This window comes from Condylostylus longicornis, unplaced genomic scaffold (assembly GCF_029603195.1).
Source record: "Condylostylus longicornis isolate FDR11 unplaced genomic scaffold, ASM2960319v2 ptg000033l, whole genome shotgun sequence".
NCBI classification, from domain to species: Eukaryota; Metazoa; Arthropoda; class Insecta; order Diptera; family Dolichopodidae; genus Condylostylus; species Condylostylus longicornis.
Genome location: NW_026578002.1, coordinates 159,189 through 175,215, shown reverse-complemented (window position 1 = coordinate 175,215; position 16,027 = coordinate 159,189). Strand labels below are relative to the sequence as shown.

Genomic DNA, 16,027 nt, shown 5'->3' with positions numbered 1-16,027 from the left:
CCTATATCATACTTCAATAAACTGTTAATTTCAGCATTTTGCTAGTACACAAATACTATGTAATTATTTTTGTATGATCAAAACTGGGTTCCCTGACATCTCATCATACAAGACATTTCATCATTGTAACATTTCATCATTGTAACATTTCATCATTGTAACATTTCATCATTATAGCAATTCATCATTGCACATTTCATCATTATAGCAATTCATCATTATTGTATTTCATCACCATAACATTTTATCATTGCATAAAGTGCATTTTGCAAACATAAGTACATGTAGGTGTAATTAAGTAATTAACATACTGAGCAATTTTGGCAACATGTTGAAGCAGTTTGCAGTTTTGTTGCATAGTGCAACTAATGGAACAAAAATTTAAGAGGATTAGGATGTAAAGTAAATTTGTACAGATAATTAAATTAAAGGACATATTGGTTTCACTAATTTTGGTTACTTATCCTTTTTGCCACGTAAAGGCTTGTCCCACAAACAGGCAATTTTGTTTTTTGTTTTTTCTTGACTTTATTTCATATATTTATTATCCCACAACAGAATTCATTACAGTAAAACACAAAGACATTACACACGAAACAAATTTAATGTCGAAACACACAAAAATGTATCAAATCACTTCTTGAAAATATTTCCAACTTTCTGACTCGCCAGGTGCATAGACTCCTGTAAAAAAGGGTTAATAATAAAAAATAACATGACTGACTAGATTAAGTTTTGAGTTTATGGTCTGCTACTGCAAATTAGTTAATTTTCTCAAGTACTTCATTTTATCCTCTTCATTGTAATACCCCTGTACAGCTGCAATTATCTTATCATTTAATTCCCTATACTTCTTCTTTTTTGGTTGTGGGCGACCATCTTCAGTGATAAAATGTTATGGTGATGAAATACAATAATGATGAATTGCTATAATGATGAAATGTGCAATGATGAATTGCTATAATGATGAAATGTTACAATAATGAAATGTTACAATGATGAAATGTCTCGTATGATGAGGTGTCTGGTCACCTCAAAACTGTATACTACATAAAATTATCTGAAATAATTAAATATACATTTCTAATATGTACATATACAAATTTTCTATTATATTCAAGAACAAAACTTAGTCGAATTTCTATAACCATTCAAATATATATTGTATGTACATACTTATATTTAAATATATGAAATATCGGAACATATAAAATAAATATTATAAAAATTAAAATCAAGAACGCTTCTAAATTTTTATATTAAATCCATCAATTAAATTAGTCATCAATGATATTATAAAGAAAAAAACTTTCATACATTAAGTGTTATTATTATTGTCTATTTCATTTACTCATGTATGTATGTATGTATTTAATTCAGCTTAATTATTATGTGAGGTAATAAAACTATTTAAAAAGTCAATATTTTTATATTTAAAAATAATATAAACATTGAAAATATTAAAAAGTAATTTTTTTCTTTATTTCGCTTGACTGTAATTTCATATATGACTTCATCTTAAAAATATTATAATGTATTTTAATAAATACAAACAAAAGCTTTTAAAACAATCTAATGTTATTAAAATTTTTACTTTTATAATAAGTAAGTATAACTATTTAATTTTGATTAAAGTTACAATAACATTCATCTTGCCCAATTCAATACAATTGAACAACCAATGAAATAATTTTGGTAGATCTTAAAGACAAACTTTTTTTAACAATTTGATCTATGTACGCAAGTAATTGAACTTGAATTGTTCGAAAAAGAAAAACATGTTCATGGATTACTCAAAAAATAAGAGAAACATGCCTCATTTCAAAAAATAATTATTTCATTTGCTAAACAAAATGTTTTTAGTTATCGCATAACATATTAAGTAAATAAATTAAAATTCATAAATATATTTGCTCTGGGAATGTAAAGTTCAAATAGTAAGGGATTCTATAAATAAATTAATTCAGAATAAACTTAAGTAATACAAATCTGAATTCCCACCCTTATTATTAAAAAGAAAACCAGATTTTGTTAAATTAACAAAACAGTTGAAGACATTGTATATGTATGTGTTATGAAATGCAAACATTAGTAGTTCCCATAATTAATTCAGTGACACACATACTTTTACATAACTATATAATGTCACGACAACTATAAATTAATAAGAATTTAAAATTTATCTAATTTAAGAGTAATGACATACATGCATTTTACAAATATTTTAATTCAAATACTAATTGAAACACGTAATTTATTAAAATAAATAATTAATAATTAATATATAAAGAAAAGAAAAACATAATAATTTTTATTTAACACTTAATCTAAAATTCTAATTTAGCTAAATAATTTTATTGAATTAATTTATATATTATTGTATATATTGGAGTATGTAAAAAAAAGCTTGAATTTTCTAGTACTATTGAACTCATATAGTATATATATGTATGTACATGTAGATATGTATTTAGTTGTAATATTTACAAAGTTTATGCATTTATTTAATTACTATGTATAAATAAAATATAATTAAAAAAAAACGTCGGGCCTTGTTCATTAATTTTATTTGTTTCGAAAATTTGATGAAAATATGATAGAAGCCTATTGCAGTATACATCAATGTATACGTCCGTACAAAGGTCAGTAAAGTAACGTATGAAAAAAATAAAATGTGTTTTAAGGACAAATATTAGATACTCCCGAATTTTTATTAATTTTTTTTCTAAATTAAAGTTATTAGAACTAAAATTTTTCCCCAAAGAGCCAACTTATTTTTTTGACAGATGTCAAATATTTAATATACATATAATAAAATGCTTGAAGTTGAAATCAGAACAAGAGTAATTTTCGAATCCGCAGCTGAAATGTCAAATTCAATGGAAAGCACATATACATATAAAAATGAGGCCTGTCCGAATAAAGCGAATTTAACGCCACGGATTTTGTGGCGTTAAAGCTTAAAATACTATTTGATTTTATCAAATAGTATTTTAATTTGACATTATCCGTTTCCATGTGTGTGTGACACTACATGCAAAATACTGAACAGCTAATTTTGCTTTTCCGCTGTTTTCTCTTGGCTAACAATGGAAATCGTCCGCCATTGTCGTTAACGGCTTCGGTTCAGTTTTTACCGAAATTCTTCCCGACATTAACCTTTAAGTAGAAAGTTTTCAAAACAAAAATATCATATTCTTTTAACTTATTTATGTATGTAAACTGAGGAAGTACTAATGTATTTACTTTTTCCAATAAAAGTACATACATACTTACTTCTAAGTTGTAAGAAAAGTGTATATATGTGCATACACAATTTTTTTTTTCCTGGAAATCGCCTAAGCTTATTTAAGATTTCAATAAAAAGCGTCACATGTTCGCTCAGTTTCAATAAACGGTTTTGTAAAATAAATTTTTTTTCGTTAAATTTAATTTTTTTTTTCTCATTTTGTGAAAATTGATTTAAATATGTTTTTAATTTACATATTTTTTTTACGCAAAACTAGTTTCAAAATAGGTAAAAAAATTATTTTTTTTTTTAGATGACCGGTTGTTTTTTTTGTTAATCTTTAAAGTAAAGAAAAATTTATAGTTTTAAAAAACTATAAAAAATATAAAATCGGAAATAGAATTGCCGAAAAAAATTTAGAATTGAATTTTTCAATTTTATAGATCTTCTTTGTCTAAATATTGTTGTTGAATTTACGATAGAATTTAAAATTAATTGATTGTAAATTTAGAGTACTCCTAATGTAATAATTTTTCAATTTGTCACGATCTGAAACTACGTTGTGTTATCGCATCCTATTCAATAAATCAAAAATCCTGTCAATAAAATCCTATTCCTTAAGTATTTAAAATAAGTATTATTTAAGTTTGTAATCAACAAGAAGTTCAGGTTCTAAAGATAAAAAAAAGAAGTGTGAGCTATATGGGGTTAAAATTTACATTATACTTTTGAATAAGGTATAACTTTATTTAAAATTTGGGAAGGTCATTTTGAAAAATTCTTTTAAGAGTACTACCACATTCTAATAAAAAAGTAGAGAATTTTGGACGTATATTTGAAATATAAATGACTTGATTTATAATTTTAAAATAACTAAGAATAAACAGACTAACTCTATATTACTAAAAAGCTCTAATATGAAATAAAAAAACCTTATTTATATTCTAAAATTCTTTCATACGTATACTTTTGTTTTGTTCTATAAAATCGCATAATTTTTTCTCTATTATACCTTTATCTTATGAATTAATAATTTTAAATTAGTTTTCAATATTAAGTAGTATAAAATTGTTTTCTTTTAAATAGGTAACATTTTTATTTTATTTAAATTTTATAGTATTCATTTAAAATTTTTAAAATATTCCATCGCATGTTAGATAAAATCAAAATTTAGAAAAATTAGAATTTAAAATTATTTTGAACACAATATAACGAAATTTTTATAAACACCTTTAATTTTAGTTAGTCATTAAAATTTTGGGGTTAAAAATCAAAAATTAATAAATGTATTTATTAAAAGTTTAAACATGCCTAATACAAAATTAATTTATTTAATTAAAATTCTAAATTTTAATTCGCTTATAGTTAAATACTTGTATAATGTTTACCATATCCGAAGATATATAGATTTTTTAAATTTTAAATTAGTTAAACTGGGGTAACAGAGCACCGCTACCATTTATAATACTCTAAATCTTGCTCTAAATTGCCTACACTAGATCAATCGCCTTATGAACTTGAGCAATTTGTGAGTCCCAGAAGCCCGCAACTCCGCCGGCTTGAGAGCGAAATCCCCTAGTATTTCTAATCTCCTGCGTGGGAGAGCAACACCTTCTCCCAGAAGGTGTACTGAGGTTAATGTGAAACAAAATATATATACTTATATAAAATATTCAATAATATAAAAATAATGTTACAGGCACAATAGTTAAGAATTCAAATTGTAAGGTACTCATAAATAATTACAAAAATTAGTTTAATAATATCACCTAAATAATCTGGAATTAAGAAATCCAGAACACCTTAAGAATTTAAAAAAAAAGATTTTACTAACTGACTCACCTTTTTTACATTTACATATTACAAAAATGTAATTACATAAAATATCTAATAACATGAATCCAATTTGTAAATTTTTCGTTACCCGTTCTAGATTTCGTTTTGTTTTTTTTTTTTCATTTTAAATATAAAATTGTTTTGTGTTCTGAATTTTTATGTTAATATTAGTGTTGTGTATGCACTTTTTTACCGTAAATACGTGTGTAAATATTATGTATATATACATGTATTAAAATGATAAACAAATCATGAGATTCCGTTTCATGTTAACTGTTATTTAATTTATTTATAAATTTTTATTTTATTTACAATGATAAATTTATTATTTTAATTCCAATCACATAAGTAATCACATAATTTACGAAATTTTTGCTCCTTAGCACAATGGGCACGATATTGTCCGTGACACGAATTTCGGTTAAATAAAATGTACCCTTATTCGAAGCAAAGCGTATAATGATCCGATTTTTGTTTTTTTTAAAGGAATGGTTGTACTAATACGTTAGTAAAGTGATCAAAATAAGTCGCAGAAATGCTTCAAAAATAATACGGAGACAATTGAATTTCTTGTTCAAATGTTTAATCGAATTCAAAAGTTTTCAATTATGGCCTTCTGGCACTTAACTTTATGCCTAAGCGGATTAATATTGATTTTAGTAGAGATCAAGATGGTCATCTAATTCAATGAATATCACGTTGTAAAGCAAGTATTAAAGCATTGAAGTTTATGATTTCCATAATACTTAAAGGTTGCATTATAAGTGTCTGAGATTATTCGATGATCAACTCGAATCTTAAAGCAGTTCTAACTTTTAAATTAATTGCATGGTTTTAAAATAAAATAATTACAAATCATAAAGCAATATAAAGCAGGCCCCGTACATATCAATTTTGATTAAAGTTTCAATAATGGTTAGGAATACCTTACAGTTACCTAGTACAAACATTTTTTTTCAAACATTCTTTTTTTTTTGTTCTTTAAAACCGAAATTTCATTTATGTGTTTTTTTTTTGTTTCTATTTTCTTTTTACTATATTTTTTTGACCTCTTTTTTGTTTACACGTAAAGAAAAACAAAAAAAAAATCTTTTTCTTTCTACTTTTTATAAAAGCACATTATCGCATATTCGTTCTGAGCGGAGCTCATAAGTATCTTAAAGCGTTACGTTACTTGCATACATAAAAATGTACTCAAATAATTACCATACACATATAAACAGTTAAAGATGAATCTACTACTATATTATGTACAAAAACGAAAAGCCTAATGGGATCTTAATTGTATGTGTAATAAAAGAAAATATAAGGAGAAAAGCACAAAAAAAAAATCAATTTTAAATTGCTTGTGTAAATAAAATTTTTAGAAAAAAAAATATAATTTAAGTAAAGTACTTAATAAAAGTTTTTTAAAAAAAATTTAACAATAAATAAATTTTATGTAGAAAAAAAATTTAAGAAAGAAAATTTTCTGCAAAAATTCCTTTTTTTCTACGCCGTGTTTAAGTACAGATACTTTGAAAGAAATTTTTAATAAAAAATTTTTTACGTAAAATTTGAAAGGGAAAAAAAGTATGAACGCAAGATCGCAAATTCGTTTTTTTTCTCATATTTTCTACATTGACTTTTCCCCATAAGCCACGTTAATTTGTTGAGATAATCAAAAAAAAAAAATCAAAAAAATCCAGTTATACCTTAAAAATTGTACACAAGTCACAATTTGGAATGATAAAAAAAATAAAATAAGTACAAGAAAACATTTTGTTTTACAAACAAAATTATTACTTTTGCCCGTGTAAGTATACAAAAGGTATAGGTGTATGTAAATAAATATATATGTACATAATATCGTCTGCTCGCACATACATTTATGTAAGAATATGTCAGACAAGAAAGTACAGTGAAGTCTGTTTATAGGCAAATAAAAAATTTTTTAAGAATTTGTGATTATAGCGTAATATGCCTACAAACAACTTAAATTTTTTTTTTGTAATTTTGTCCCCTACTTTTTTTATTTTAAGACGTCTCTTAATTGATGCCTTCTCTCTAATTTTGTATTAACCTCAAAAAAAATTTTTAGTTACAATATCTGCCACTAAAAATTGTAATTTTTCCATATAAAATTTAAATTTCACAGTAAATACTGAAATTAAACCATTAACCGATAAAAAAAAGGACGTAAGCAATGCATGATTATAAACGAAGTCAAATATGTATACTTATAGAGTTGAGCAAAATTATTTACAAGGAACAGCTGACAATTATCTTATCAACATTTTTGCTAATAAGCGGTATGTGTTTATAAACATTAGCAACTAAATAAATATAAACAATTGAATCGCCGCATGTAAGGAAAGATAATAAAAAGAGATTTTGACAGCGAAACTTTGCACTATTACCGAAAAATTATTGTAAGCATTGGGGGTTGTAAGTGGATTTCACTGTACACCATGCATACTATCGTTATTAATTTTTTTTTGTTCATTTTAACACGTACGTTGTAATTGTAATGCGTACATACATGGTGATTTCATTCATTATTTTTTTTTTATTTTCATTTACTTTCATATAAAGAATAATGAATTTTTTAATTCCCTAACTTTCTCATAATAAAAACAAAAAATTAATAAATAAACGAAGAATATGTAAAAAAAAAGAGGTAGTGTGTATGAATGTGGATACATACTTAAAAAATTGGAATAAGTAGGAAAAATAATAAAAAAAAATATAAAAAAAAAATTAAAAATACAAATAACGGTTACGTTAACACGTTACATACACTAATATGAAAATAAATAATGTCAACTGCACAATTATTCAGTTTGAATGTATGAACATATGTACGGTCATAAGTATATTTTTAAAAAGTATATATACATATGTACATACATATGTTGTTCACGTTTGCAAGTTGCGATTAAAACCATTAATGAATTCCAAAAGGTAACAAACACATACCTAAATGGTTTCAAAATAAAATTAAGGTGATCCAAGTATTATATAAAATATAAATATATATTTACCTAATGTATGTATGTATGTATGCATGTTTTTATATTATAAATAAATTTAGCATGCTTTTATCAATAATAAGTAAATAATATTTATGTGTATATGAAATATGACAACTTAAGATGAATTAATATAATTAAACCAAACAATTTTTTTTTCATTTACATGACCACATAAATTTTAATTAATATCGCGTAAACCAATTATAATATAGAGTTAAAGCATTTAAAGAACAAAATGAATTTTTTCTAATTAAAAGATTTTATCTTTTGATTAGGTACTTGCTTTTTATAGGTAAATTGTACGAGTATTGAATCGTTTTGCAATCAAATTAATGAAAAATACATAACTCAATTTTTTGTCAATTACGTTAATAATGTCGCAGCTATTGCAATTTTACTTATAAAAATGTAATTATTGAAAACATTTGCATTGTAATTATTTAAAGCTAGTAAGCAGAATGTAAAATAATTAAAAAAATTTTCGACGTTTATTTATTTTTAATAAAATAAATAAGTATAGGGAAATTTACAATTTACACAAGAAGCAAAATATTATAACTGCACAATAGCTGTTGAGAAAATGTTGAACAAAAATAATAATGAAATAAAATATTTATCATAATATAAGCGTGTGTGCATATACTTGTCTACTTACATAATAAATAAATATCAGAAACAATTCAATCCTAATTATTAATATTTATTAAAAAAAAAAATTAATCAAGGTCGGCAACATTGTTTCCAATGCAAAAAAAAAATATATAAATGTGTACAGATAAAAAATGGAATTGAATTGAAAATGAAAAAAAAAAAATCAACAAAATAAATTCAACGAAATCTTCATAAAAATATTCAAAAATTGTCAACAATTTCTAGTTTTTCAAAATAAAGACAAGATAACTTTAAAAAAAAAAATTTTTTATATACATAATTTACGTACGTTCAATCATTTCATCTGGTTATTCAAAATTTTTATTGATAGTGAAAAACTGGTTTAATAAAAAAAAAGCACGATTTTTCAATTTTATGAAAATGATGATCGAATCCAAAAATTATTTTCTTATTTAAGTGACTGAGCATAATATGGGCTATATAATGTATGAAATTAAGAACATAAGCAAATGTACATATATTTAAATAGCCCTACTTATACCTTATTTATTTATTAAATCGAAAATACAAAAAAATCTACTGAAAAATATTTTTAAGTATTAACTTTAAAGCATTTAAAACTATTTTACTAAATGAAAACAATTTTTTGCGCATAGGTAATTAAAAAATTTACAAATTTTAAGATTAATTATGATCTATGATCAAAACTGAAACAAACAAAGCTTCATATAAGTAATGGAAGAAATTAAGTACACAAAATTTTTACTTAATTTATGTAAAATAATAAAAACGAAGTCAATTATTTGAAACAAAACAAAATATTTCTTACATCTTACTTACTTACTGAGCAAAAAATCAAAAGTAGCTGTACTGTCTTAAAATCAAAAAAGTTCTTAAAAAAAAATGTATAGTTGGCAGCAAAGAAAATAAAATTTCAAACTGTTATAAATTTCAAAAATAATTCCTTGACATTTCCTGTTAAACTAAAACACACTGCATGTAAGTACTTACCATTAGAAAAGAAAAAAATTGAATTTTTAAAAACACGGACACTAATATGATTTAGTATTAAATTTAATAGTTTATAGGTAGGTACTTTTTTACTTAAAATTATTATAAATTATGTACCAGAATAGATTTGCATACATCATACCATACACGCAAATATTACATTATCATATTAAACCTTCGATTTTATGGAGATATTTTATCATTTCAGATTTCATGATTTTTAATTAATTTGTTCTCGTACAACAATATTAAATCTAAGTAAGTATCTACTTACTGAAAGTAGTTTAAATCCAAATCAAATAAAAAATATTTGAATGTTTACCAATTTACAATAATAATGAGATTTTTTAATAAGCTCAAATTTTGCAATATTTTAAAATTATTTCAAAAAGTCACAGTGCATATATATATATATATATATATATATGTATATATAAGTACCATTTTCTTTATCATTTTATTTAAGTAATAAAGCAATGAAAGGAAAATGAAAAATTAAAATTCTTTTATTTGATCCGATATTTATTACTGCTATGTACTGTGCTACACTATAAATACAATGTAAGCGATACTCATTTTTCCTCTTTTTGTTTAGGTAATTTCAGTTTATTATTAAGTTTTATGTGCATACATATCAACATACTCGTAGATAGGTACATAACTACCTACCTAAAATAAAAACGAAATTTTATTTTTTTAAAAATTTGATTAAATGCTTATAATTTCGCGTTTTTTTTTTCTTTTTTTTTTTGTTCTCCTTTCATCTTATTTTGCGAAATAAAATAATAAGTAAGTAAATGTAGAATAATTCAAAAAAATTGTGTTGGGTAACAAGGTATAAATTATTATAAAAAAATGTGTGTAAATTTTGAATGACTGAATAAATAGGTATAGTTAAATAAATAATACTATTAATCAAAAAATAAAAATATTTGATCTGTAGTAACAATGCTTGCTACTTAATCTATAACCTAGATTTTAGTATAAAACAAAAATTGTTGAAATTGTCAAAATTTTTCGAAAAACATCAGGTTTTTTTATGTTAACTGAGATTATTTCATCTTTCAACTCGCTTGAAAATAAAGCTTTTTATTGACTAAATAAGTGAATGTGGATAATGCTCAAACTATAGCAAATAAATTTTGCAATTCAATTTTTAAAAATGCGTCTATTATTCATTTTACTAAAACACTTGCATGGCTGCAAAAAAAAAAATTCTCACAAAAATTTACACTTTATTTACACATATTGCTTTATTTATAATTCATAGCCATACAACTCTGAAAATACTTTATTTCTTATTTTAACTGGGTACACCTGCTTACCTACGCTTTTAATTATACGGATTTGAATTACAAGAATACACAGATGTTATACAATTCTCCTAAATATAGATATACTTGCTATTACATCAAAAAACATGTAACTAAAAAATATAGATTATCGTTATATAAATTGTTTGTTATATAGGAGTTCTACTGTAAATGTCACAAAAAATGCAACAGATCTGCAAAACCTTCAATTTCGAATCACGTATTTTTATCTTTCAAACCAATGATACTAAAACAATTACATATATTTAACTAAAATTTTTATTCAAGACTTACTAAAAAGTAGACTTGAAAACAAATCAACGTAATAGTATTATGTTGGTATGTAAGTAAATATCATATTAATAAATATTTTTTACAACAGATAGTGTGCTGTTACGTATATTAATATATACCTAATAAAAACATACAACTATTTCATACTTACTACAATTTGGAAAATATAAAAATTTCTAGGTTCCAAAAATATTAAAAGAAAAAAACTTGAATAAACATAAAATTTTTCTTAGCAGTCATATATTTGTACTGAATTAAGTAAAATAGGTATATAGGTTGTAACGATTTTAAGTTAGCCCACTTTCTGCCTTCCCCTATAAATGTACAATAAAATAAGTAAACTCCAGATTTTATTCCAGTAATTATTATTTTTATAAATTGAAATAAATTATGAGTTTTGCTTCACAATTTTACTAAAATTTTGCTACGCGGGCACACATACTTGGTGTTTGTTGATAAGTCCGAATTATTTAATGTAGTCAATATAATGTTTTATGATTGCGAGTTTATTATAAATTCAATAAAAAACCGCAGATTGAAACATAATGTTTAAACTACTAAATTCTACTATCATCTCCAATTAGGAATTTCAACAGGTGAAATTTCTAAAAATTCATACGTATTAAATACATAAGTATGCTTGTACACAATATTGATATAAATACTTATAAGTATGTATGCATGTATTTTTTAAAATGATCCGTAGATACATACATACATAGATTAAACATTAATACCTAATGTAATTAAAATGCACATTTCACAGAAGATCAATTACTAGTTACTACACGAGTAGGTAAAGTGTAGGAATTTATTTAAAATAGTTTGGAAGTTGCACCAATGTATTAAATATTTTGTTACATTAAATTTTTGTATAAGTATGAATGTTTGTAAATATCACTTTGTGTCTTACCTCTATGAGCCTCGTAGTATCCTAAATCCAGATTGAATGTATTTATATTTTAATAATCCACAGGGTAAAAGAAAAATTTTACAAGTTTTATTAAATCTAATAAGCAATTTGGTATTTTGTTTTTTTTTTTTTTTTTATGTATATATAAATAGTTGGCACTTTTCTATTCCAATAATTGCCTTATTGAAATTTAAAAATTTCTATTCAAAAATTAGTTTTTACTTTTTAATCGTAAAATTTTTTTAAATATAATTTGTTAGTAGTTAGCATAAAGAAAAAAAACCGTATTTTTTGTGTATATTTTTATACGTTTAATAAAAAATTATTATTGGTATCTACATACATACAAATATATAAAATGACATATAAGGTTATGAATTTCACTTTAAAAACTAGTTTTCACTTCTAATCCGCGCACGCAAATTACCTCTTAACGATTTCAAATTCAACTCAAAACTGAAATTCAAAGAAATTTTGAATTTAAAGAATATCATCGACAATAATGAAAATTCAATTTTAAAATTTAATTTTCACTCCATCCTCTTATTACTATCAAGAATAGTGTCATAATAAAACAATTCGCTTTTCATGTAGTAGCTGGACTATATAGTGGATGGTATTTTTTAATGGAGTAGACCACTCTTTTAAAACTAAAGTTTTCAAAAATTGACTCTAGGTATTTAGATGTATACTACTATCATCTAATGTCAATCGGCCGGGGGTTGAAATCTCAATAATTGCCAATAATTGTTTATATATATATATTTTGAATTATTGGATCCAAAAGTGTAATTCCATTATTTTTATAATAATAGACATACGTCTATTTTAAATATAATAGACATACGTCTATTATATTTTTATACCATTAAATGAATTATTCCACTCGGTTTGCCCGGCTGGCAATTCGATAATATTGACTATCGTACAATTTCTTATGCGACAAGCGGTATTTTTTATGGCTTTTCAATTTCCTACATAGCAATAAACATTATAAAAATTTCTGCTAAATTTCATAACCATTTAACTTTAATTTGACAATTTTGAATATACTTATAAATAATATTCCATTAATCTGCATTATTTTATATATATTTTTTTTATTTGAAAAAGCACAATCATAGGTCCTTTGTAAGTCTGCTTTATTAAATTCAGTCTAATTCTTTTATCATTAAAATGCGTGCATTGGAATTTTGGCCAAATTAAATTTCAAAACAAAAAATTTTGTTTGATAAGCTAAAATACCATTTTTTGTAAATAGATACTTAACGCAACAATCGCCGTGTAATATGTGAACACTGCTAATGAATTAAGAAATGAAATAATGGAAATGGTAACACTAAAGAAAAAAATTTGATGTTTAGTTTTTTGAAACATGTAAACAAATTAATTTAATAATTTTATAATAAAAGTCAAATGGATACACGGAGAATAACACTGCATACATTATATCAGTTTATCATTTAAAATTGTAAATTTTTAATAATGTTTTCGGCAATCGGGTATTACATTGATCCTCGAAAAAGAAAAATTCTTGCAATTTCTGGTTTAATATTAGGTTTTATTATATTTATATCAAAGTACATACAAAAAAGTATTCAGAATTACCAAAGCAAACAATTCGTTTCGTATCTCGAAAGAAGCAGAAAATTTCAGCATTATGAATCAACAGAAAGGACTTGTAATCAAGCAATTCAAGGTTTTACTTCGAATATTTGTGATAATTTAATGAAACAAATAAATACAGGTGATATTTTGGATAAATTGAAAACTAAGGAAGGTGATAAAGTTTCACTATGGAATGAATTAAAAATAAAAACATTTGTGAGGTTAACAACGCTAATCTACTCATTATCTTTGATTACAATTACTCTAAGAGTTCAAGTAAATATTTTGGGAGGATTTTTATTCAAAAATACAGAAAAACAGTCAAATATAATTATAACTGATGAAATGAGATTAAAATATTTGTCTTTGTCACAGCATTTTTTAGATATAGGAATACATAATTTGCAAAGAGTTGTAGACGTGAAAATTCGAGAATTAATGAACTCTTATGAATTGAAACAACAGCTTTCGCTTGCAGAAATCGAAAAATTGTTTTGGACAATTCAAACTGCTATGCATAGCGAATTTTCCAGATCAAACAAAATTTCAGAATACGTATTGCCTAAAAATTTTGTTGGCTGCAAAGTTTTGGAAGAAATGTTTTTAGATACAGTCGATATATTGGAGAACAGTGAGATTTCACTACTATTCGGAAATAATGTATGCGATTCGTTTTCAGTTGCAGTGGATTGCATATCAGAGTATTTTCGGTGTAACGAAACTTCACAAAAAAACGGAGGAAGCAATGAAAATTTTGCTAATATTAATGAAATAAAATTACCACTTGCAAAAATAATTCCAATAGTAAATTGCTTAACTTCTAATGGTGTAAAAAAAGCTGATCACAAATCTGTTAATATTGTTTCAACAGTTTTGCCATTTCTACTTTCATCAGAAAAAAATATTGCTCTTGGAGCAAATATATATGAGGTTTTTAGCAATTAGTTTAATGATCATTTTGAAAAAGATTGAAAAATTGTCTTCGAATTTGAAAATTGCAATTTAAAATATACTTGGTTTTAATATAATTAAATAAAATATGGCATTAATATTACTCAATTATGCTGGATTTTATTCGCTATTTAATTTACAAAAAATAGAAATTGTAAAACTAAAATTTGAATAACTGTTAAAGCATTTATCTTCTGGTAGTTCGGTACGTTACGCAAAAAAATATTCGCTGTTTGCAAAAAAGAATTTTACAAAATATATATACAGGTGGAAGAATAAACAAAATATCACATTCCGAAGGTTTCAAGTTAATAATAAAAATATTGAACATTTATGCAACAGAAAGAAATATTTACCAAAATCGGGGAAAAATGTTTGATGGAAAAAAAAGGTGTACCACTTAGCATTAAATAACTATAATGAAAAATTAAAGACTTGAATTTCAATAAAGGTTTGATGGTTTTAAATATTTTATTTTATTTGCAAAGTATTACATACTATGTACTTATAAAAAATTATCTACGTAAGCTATTATCTGTACAATAATTCAAGGATAGTGATAGACAGTATGTACCTACTTAATTAAGCTCTGGTCGAGCTAGTTTTACCGGAAATTTCTACTTTTTAGTCGAGTTTGTTCTTTTTTTAGGGCTCAAATAGAATTGACACCATAGCTTTACACTACCTTCTTCCTTTTCTGTGTTATTAATCTTTTAAAGATAACTTAAAGTAATACGGGAATGGAGGTATTTTGTCCGTTTCCTCAGTCTTTATGTACATACTATATATGTTCATATGCAGTGTAAACTGAATAATCACAGCCAATTTTTGTTTAAATGATAGATGTTTAAACATTATGTAGAAATTGAAATAAAACTAAATTTAACGAATAAATGTAAGTAAAAGCCCGTAGTCAATGCGCGATAAAATATTAGAAAAAGAGGAACGCCTGGTAAGTGGCGATTCTTTATTTACCGCCTTCAAAATGCACAAACATACATACATACATAGGTAGTTTTCCTTAATTAATTAAACATTTTTGAAAAATTCAGTTTATGTTCAATACATGTATGTACATAAGTATGTACGTACATAAGATTTTTATTTAGAATTTCTGAAACTAGTTATTTTTTTTTTTATTTTGAAAATAAAAATAGGAACTAAAGTGTTTTTTTGCGAAGCTAGGCATTGTATCAATTTTGGTACTTTTTGCTTAAATTTTGGCATTTTCTTTATATTTGACTGA

General features: G+C 24.2%; 2 protein-coding genes across 4 annotated transcripts in view; one reads left to right on the top strand and one right to left on the bottom strand.

Moving 5' to 3' along the window:
- The window catches only part of LOC129608642 (spectrin beta chain, non-erythrocytic 1), a 121,855-nt gene extending 109,196 nt beyond the window's left edge, over positions 1–12,659 (bottom strand). For all 3 annotated transcript variants that reach the window (XM_055520288.1, XM_055520290.1, XM_055520289.1), the window contains exon 1: positions 12,223–12,659. The gene's annotated coding sequence lies outside the window, so the exon portion shown is untranslated. The remainder of the gene's footprint in view (positions 1–12,222) is intronic.
- Positions 12,660–13,595: 936 nt separating this feature from the next.
- LOC129608662 (peroxisomal biogenesis factor 3) lies at positions 13,596–15,248 on the top strand. The gene has a single exon (XM_055520318.1). The coding sequence runs from the start codon at positions 13,708–13,710 to the stop codon at positions 14,773–14,775; it is 1,068 nt and encodes a 355-aa protein (XP_055376293.1). The 5' UTR covers positions 13,596–13,707; the 3' UTR covers positions 14,776–15,248.
- The last annotated feature ends 779 nt before the right edge of the window (positions 15,249–16,027 follow it).

Excerpts from the sequence above, each read along its gene's own strand:
- LOC129608662 (XM_055520318.1), top strand. The coding sequence starts at position 13,708 with ATGTTTTCGGCAATCGGGTATTACATTGATCCTCGAAAAAGAAAAATT.